The sequence below is a fragment of the Leptosomus discolor genome, chromosome 5 (assembly GCF_034619465.1).
Source record: "Leptosomus discolor isolate bLepDis1 chromosome 5, bLepDis1.hap2, whole genome shotgun sequence".
NCBI classification, from domain to species: Eukaryota; Metazoa; Chordata; class Aves; order Leptosomiformes; family Leptosomidae; genus Leptosomus; species Leptosomus discolor.
Genome location: NC_141395.1, coordinates 57,246,365 through 57,253,019, shown reverse-complemented (window position 1 = coordinate 57,253,019; position 6,655 = coordinate 57,246,365). Strand labels below are relative to the sequence as shown.

The following is a 6,655-nucleotide window of genomic DNA, read 5'->3' as shown; positions in this document are numbered from 1 at the left end:
TGCTTGAGTATCACGTTCAGCCACATGCTTTTCTGACTGAAACTGCCTACTGTAGCAGTATTTCTAGAAGAATTCCACATATTTATTTTATTTCTTTAAAAACGCAGCGGTCCGTGCCTGAAGGAGCTGCTGGGGAGGGCAATGATCTGTGCCTCAGAAAACAGAGCCCCTCACCCAGCAGCTGCGATATCCGAGCAGGAAGAAGTTTCTGCTTCTTTCTGTGATTGCCTTGGTGCTTTGCTTACTGTGCTTTACAAACATAAACTTACTTTTGGCTAATATTCGCCTCTACCCTCAGTTGGCAATTGTTGGTCTGAACAGCCTTCCCAGAACCCAGTTACACCAGTTCAGCTGCCTTGACTGACAGCCGATTACCTTTCGCTGAAGCCAACGCTTGTTCACATCAGCCCCCAGGCTCGGAGCTACAGCCGTGCCCGCCAGCTGAGGACCTGGGCACCGCTACCAAAAGCGACGGCTCAGACCACGGGGACAAAATATTTGGATTTTTGAGTCGCCGCGGTGCCCACGCACTGCGAGGAGACCCCGTTATGGTCCATGTTCTGAGCAAGCGTCGACTGACCTCGGCTTACCTACCGATTCCCCAACACCGCAAGTGCTATTTAAAACCGCCGTAAGTCACGGGCTTCACCGTGCCCGCCCTGGCTGCTGCTTTGTCACGCCGAGCTCCCGCGCCAGGAGACGGCCTAGCGGGAGGCCGAAGCAGCGTCAGGCCGCCGCGGCGGAGACCAGTGGGGCAGTCCCCGCCCTTGGGGATGTCCGCCACCCGCCTGGGTAACGCCGCGGGCGGGCGGGGACAGCGGCCGCACCGCTCCGAGCCTTCACGCCGCCTCGTCCGCCGGCCCCGCCGGGGCGCATGCGCCAGCGCTGAGGCGGCATTGGCGGGCCCACCCCCGCCCCCCGGGGACGCTGCGGGTTACCCAGAAGGCAGCGCGCCACTCCGAGGTCAAGATGGCGGCGAGGGCGGCCGGTGAGGCGGTGGTGGGCGGCCCGGGGGGGGGGCGGGCGGGCGGGGTCGCGCTTGCGGTGCTGGGCTCGCCCTGTCCCGCGCCAGGAGGCGGGCGGGCCGTGACGGGAGGCGGGCCGGGCCGTGCGGGTCGTGCGCGTCGTCTGCCCTTGACGGGGGCAGCGCCCGCAGCTAGGGTACCGCTGGCCCAGCGCCGGCGGGCGGGTTTCCTCGCCGTGCCTCCCTCCCTCCCTCCTGAGCGGCGGCCCCTCGGTCTGAGCCTCGGCGGAGGGAACCTGGCTCCGATACTGAGGTTTTCTGGCAGCGGTGTGGCAGTCGGGAGCACTGGAGGAGCCCTTGGGCTGCTCCGGAGGGGCCTCGGGGGTCACTGTCCTGCCCAGATGCCGACTCCAGGCTTAGTTGGTCTAAGGTTGTTCCTTCTCAGGTCCTAAAAGTACGAAGGAATAAGGCCTGATGCGGTAATGTGCTAATGGTGTACTGATATCGCACTGGTTTTATGGGGTGACTTAGTCAGACAACTGACTTAACGTCACGAAAGATAGGTTGTCCTGGATGCATTGCCCGTATTGTACTGTTTCTGGATTTCTAGTCCCTTTTTGAGTTACTTTAATGGTATTTGGTACTGCATTGTACTTGATTACATGTAAAAACGCCTTTGCTATCCAGAATCATAGTTGAGAAGAGATGAACGTTCTACATGTGGTGTGTTTTGGTTTTTAAAGTCAATGATTTTTTTTCTTTTTTTTGAGGTTGCAGTGTTTACTTTCCAATTGACTTTGGCAGCTCTTTGAAAAAGGAATCTCTGGAATAGAGTTTAAGTAACTGGAGAGGAGAGCAAAAGGTTAAGAACATAATAATATGCTGGCCTTGAAATCGCATTAACCCATAGTGAGAGCTGTGGAACTTGGATAAATTATTTGAAAAGCACAATGGTTTTGCTTTATGTAGAACGTTATGATTTTAGCTCAAGAGTTACGGAGCCTAAACTTGGTGCTGTCTTTGACAAGGAACTGTTAGCGTTGTTGCAAGTCTTACAGCAGTCTAATATTCAGTGAAACAGAGGTCAAATTGCTGTACGTAACGCTCATTCTACCTATTCAGCGTCAGTTAAGGGAGACTGCAAAGCAGAGAGACCAAGTTGTATATGTTCAGATTCAAGCTTGATGTAGTGTTGCATTACTGCATGTGAAGGAGGCCAGCAAATATTTATGTACTGTCATAGTAGTGTGTAAATGTTGAATTTTATCTTGCTTTGCAACTGATGGTGGTCATGTTCAGTTGCAGGAGGTGGTCGCCTGTTGGACAGGATTCGCAAGTGGTATTATAATGCAGCTGGATTCAACAAACTCGGTAAGTGTTTCATTGAGTTTTAAAAAACTCTGCAAATGTAACAATCCTCAAACTAGTTATTGTTCGTAACTGGTGTATGTACGTGCAGTTTGGCGTAAGTCTTTTTGATCGGAGTTAGCTACTAATTTTATGGGGAAAAAATTAGCGATAGCGTCAGTCGTCATGATTGCTACATAGTAATAAATCAGTGACTTTTCTGTTATTTCTGTGTTTGCTCTTGTTTTCAGTGAAATAACTTACAACAGCTAAGGTTAAACTGGAGCAGTTGAAAAAACTTTCAGAAAGCAGTCCTGAAAGCTTGATTATTTATCCTTTCCCTGCAAGGCACTTTCACTTGCCAGTATCTTCTAACTCAGAGGCTTCCCTTGAGGCTGGAGAGGTTTTCACGGTTAACAGTCAGTCTGTCTGTGATGCTTATGGAAAATATCAAAAGTGCAAAAATGGATTTAGTTCGTTCTGCCCTTGATATCACCATAACTTCACTTGGTGTCTCTCTGGCCTGTGAAGTGGGTGTGAAAAGAGTGTTTCCTTAAGTAGAGGAGGTTGCCTTGATTATATTGTCTTCAATTTGTTCAGAGTTATTACCGAGTTTGTTTCAACTATTTAGATAGCAGAACTGTTCTGAATGACAGGAGAATCTGAATATTCTGAAGCTGTAACTTACTGCTGACCACAATATGAGCAAATCATTTACAGGAAGTTAACACACCTACCCTGGTGAAGTTAAAAAAAGTTGCAAGACAACTGTAGAGGCATAAGCTTAGGTCTTTCCTCAAGGGGTGCAGTGGTTAGCCCCTCTTTTTATATCTGTCTGCTCATATTCTTAAAGGCATTAATACTTTTTGCTCCTTTTCTGGGAATGCAACTAAAAACTGAGGAGAAACACCGAATTTAATCTAGTGATTAAACTAGCAGCCATGCTCCTTGTGCCTTTCAAATAAATCACAAAACTGAATTCAAGAATATGTGACTCAAAAGAAATTTCTGTTTTACTGGGAGACTGCTGCCAGCTCAGTCGCATGAGATCAAAACCTTTAACCACGAACCAGTAGATATACTCTTGTAGCCTGCATCAATCTTGGAACGTTACAGAAGTAACATTTTGTCCTATGTTGTTAATACTGAAACTTAAAGCAGGGTTGGTTGAATTTCAGGAATCCTTTGTTCCACACACAGTCTGGGGGTGTTCTTGGCTTTGAGAAAACTAGGTGCTTCTCCCTGGTTTAACTTCTGACCTGGGGTGGTGTGAGAGGGAACCAACTCATGCACAAACATTGAACTTCAGGTTTCCGAAACTTAATGTGGGCAATGGACATCTAGTCATTATGCGTAGTGGGGTTTAGAGAATAATTCTTCAGTACTTGAGGTAGTCGCCTCTGTGGTTAACTAACGGACTCAGAGCTACACCCTTTACCTAGACACTCATCTTAAATACAGATATAAAATTAAAGGAGCATTAGTCCACCCCTCAGATCCAGAATAGTTACTGGTTTATATGTATGTATAGTCTTATGAAACACATTGAATTAAATACCCCTTTTCCCAATTTCTCCTTAAGAGAAGGAATAAAACCAAGTAAATAAAGTGTGCGAAAGCCAGTGTTTAGAATTTGTTATTATGAGGAACTGGTTGTTCTCTTCTCCTGGATTGGTTTGGGTTTTCTTCATAATTTTGCGTTGGAAGTGTTTTGCCCATGTTAGGTAGAAACACCTGTGTGTTGCTTAAGAACACTTATTCAGTGACATTGAAAAATCTTCTCGGCACAGGATTAATGCGAGATGACACGTTGTATGAAGATGATGATGTAAAAGAAGCACTGAAGAGACTTCCAGAACATCTTTACAATGAAAGAATATTTCGCATAAAGCGAGCACTTGACTTAAGCCTGAAACATCAGATCCTTCCAAAGGACCAGTGGGTGAAGTATGAAGAGGTGTGTGCATAGTTTCCACGGTGGAGGTCTTAAACAGCACTGCTATGACTGGCCTTTGGGATTTTCAGTCTCCGAAGAGATATGTGCTTACATGCTCTTTAAAATGAGTAAGAGTGCATATCTCCTAGGATGCCTCTGGAAAACACAGCTTTTGATTGCTATCTAGAAACTTCTATTTTTCAGTGGAAATCATGAAATTTTTCTTAAGATGACAAAAGCTTAAACTACAGCTCAGAGCCATAGCACCTTGTTTATACTCAGAGAAAACATTTATACTCAGAGAAAACATTTCTTCTGAACTATCAGATAAAGAAATACTCTGTAACTAGCTTGGAAATTCTTACAAAAGGTCTCTTGCTTTTCTGAATATTTTTTTAATTTTATAGAAAATCTGAAGCCAAAGCTTTTATTCATGAAGATGCCAAGGTAGAATTATTTAAAGGGAAAATTTGCATTAAAATAAGTGTTGTCTTGTAATTTGAAAAACAAACACCACCTTCCTTTTCAGATGTAACTATTTTTTTTAGTAGTGGGTTGATTCACAGACTTTGCATTACTGTCCGTCTCTGCTTTCTCCAAATTACCAGGCAGAGGAGATTCTTATCACTAAACTTTTGACTATAGGATAATATAAGGGTGTTACGTTTCTCTGTATAAGCAGAGGATGTTTCTTGTGGTCTTACCAGTCATATTTAAGTAACTGCTGCATTGAATAATTGGTTGTGTCATTCCTTAAGCAGCAGTTTGGTCTGTAAGTGTTAAACATGGTCAAGATGTTCCATTGAATCCAAGTTTACAGTGCTGGTGAGAAGTCAAGTTCAAAATGAGTTTCTCCAGAGTATTATAGTTGGACTTTGAACTAATTAAAGTGGATCTTGTACGTTTGGGCATCTGCCAAAAGAACATTGTTTCTAAAGGTGTAGCTGGAAGCATCACTTTGCTTGTTAATGTTGGCGAGGCATTAGGAATTAGTGGTTGCTGCAGTAAAGAGCTTGTCATTGCAGACTTGGCAGGTACAAAGTTTACCTTTTCAGAGTAAGTAATTTTGATTTTTTTTTTTTTTTAATTTTTTTTTCTTGTTAGGTTGCGTTTTAGTCAATTTGAGGACAAATGAGAGACAAGTAATCTGTAGGAATGGCTTGAGATGTTTCTGGGCCTCCCAATAAGTTTAAATATATTCTCTTCTTTTTCAGGATAAGCATTATCTTGAACCGTACCTAAAAGAAGTAATCCGTGAAAGACTTGAGAGAGAAGCATGGAACAAGAAGTAACTATCGGACTACTTCATGCAGATAGCCACATATTTCTGATATTTTTAAACGTTTGGTTGTAGAAGCCTACAGGGAGGCAAATGTGAGGCTGAGGGATACTGTTTCAGCTTGTTCATTGAATCTGTTCGTCCAACTAAAATAAACATGTCAAAGTATGAAATCTACTTGGAAGAGTTCTTTGTGGATGTTAACAAGCTAATGTTCAGATCTTTCCTATGAGCATATACATTACATATTAGCTTAGCGGTATGCAGTCTTCATTCCAGCTTTTTGGTTCTTACTGTTTTCATAGCACAGCTGTTTTCTGCAGTTCTCGGGTTGGGTAAGAAACACGCAAGGCTGTGGGTGCTGGTTGCTTTGTTAAGTTAAAAAGGGGTTGCTTATTTCCTTGATCACTTCTCCCTGGAGACAACAATACTGGACCAGTGCTTGATGTTACAATGGCATCACAAGACAGCAGAATGTAATATTCTGTGCATCTAAGCACATACGTGTTGCAATAATGGAAAATATAGATGATTCCTTAATCACAAAATCGGGAAATGTTTCACTAGCTTTTCATACCATATACATTGTTAACCCTTAAAAGACTATTTTATAAACCCTAACAACTGTATCGCTTCAGCTTCTTGAGACTTTTTATTCTTTTAAAGGGTAAAAGTCGTATGCTGATGTTCTTTCAACAGTATAATTAACTTCCTATTTATTTTGTTCCTGGCCTAAAGCATGCTGTTGTTTACAGTGATTGGTATCAAGTATTTTAAACTATCGGGCTTAGTGACATTAGATACATGCGTGGAATTCAGGCACTGCTTAAAAACAGAAGAAATTCAGTTGTGTCCAGAAAACATCAGCCCTTGCTGGCTGAAGACCTTGGGTTTAGCCTTCCATAGTTTAATGGTAGTGTTAATTTGAGACAGATTTTGGTATTGCGTGTGAAATTCAAAGCCTATGGTATAGCAGTCTGTGTGAAGTATGCAGTCTTGTCTGATAGTCCCAAGGTTTGGTTTTTTTCTTTTTGTTCACCATGCTTGTCTGCCAAATGCAAGAGTCCGTTGACCAAAAGCTAGAGCAATTTAGAAAAAGACAAACTTACATAAATACGAAGCAAAACCT

The 6,655-nt window shown here is 43.4% G+C and overlaps 1 protein-coding gene across 1 annotated transcript; it reads left to right on the top strand.

Moving 5' to 3' along the window:
- The first annotated feature begins 942 nt into the window (after positions 1-942).
- On the top strand, positions 943-5,703 carry UQCRB (ubiquinol-cytochrome c reductase binding protein). The gene is made up of 4 exons (XM_086465705.1): positions 943-988; positions 2,264-2,335; positions 4,102-4,268; positions 5,462-5,703. The coding sequence occupies exons 1-4, from the start codon at positions 970-972 to the stop codon at positions 5,537-5,539; spliced, it is 336 nt and encodes a 111-aa protein (XP_086321831.1). The 5' UTR covers positions 943-969; the 3' UTR covers positions 5,540-5,703.
- Positions 5,704-6,655: the final 952 nt, after the last annotated feature.

Bases quoted from the DNA above. Each gene is read 5' to 3' on its own strand.
- UQCRB (XM_086465705.1), top strand. The intron at 2,336-4,101 runs GTAAGTGTTTCA...TTCTCGGCACAG, and splicing joins AGCTGGATTCAACAAACTCG to GATTAATGCGAGATGACACG. The intron at 4,269-5,461 runs GTGTGTGCATAG...CTTCTTTTTCAG, and splicing joins AGTGGGTGAAGTATGAAGAG to GATAAGCATTATCTTGAACC.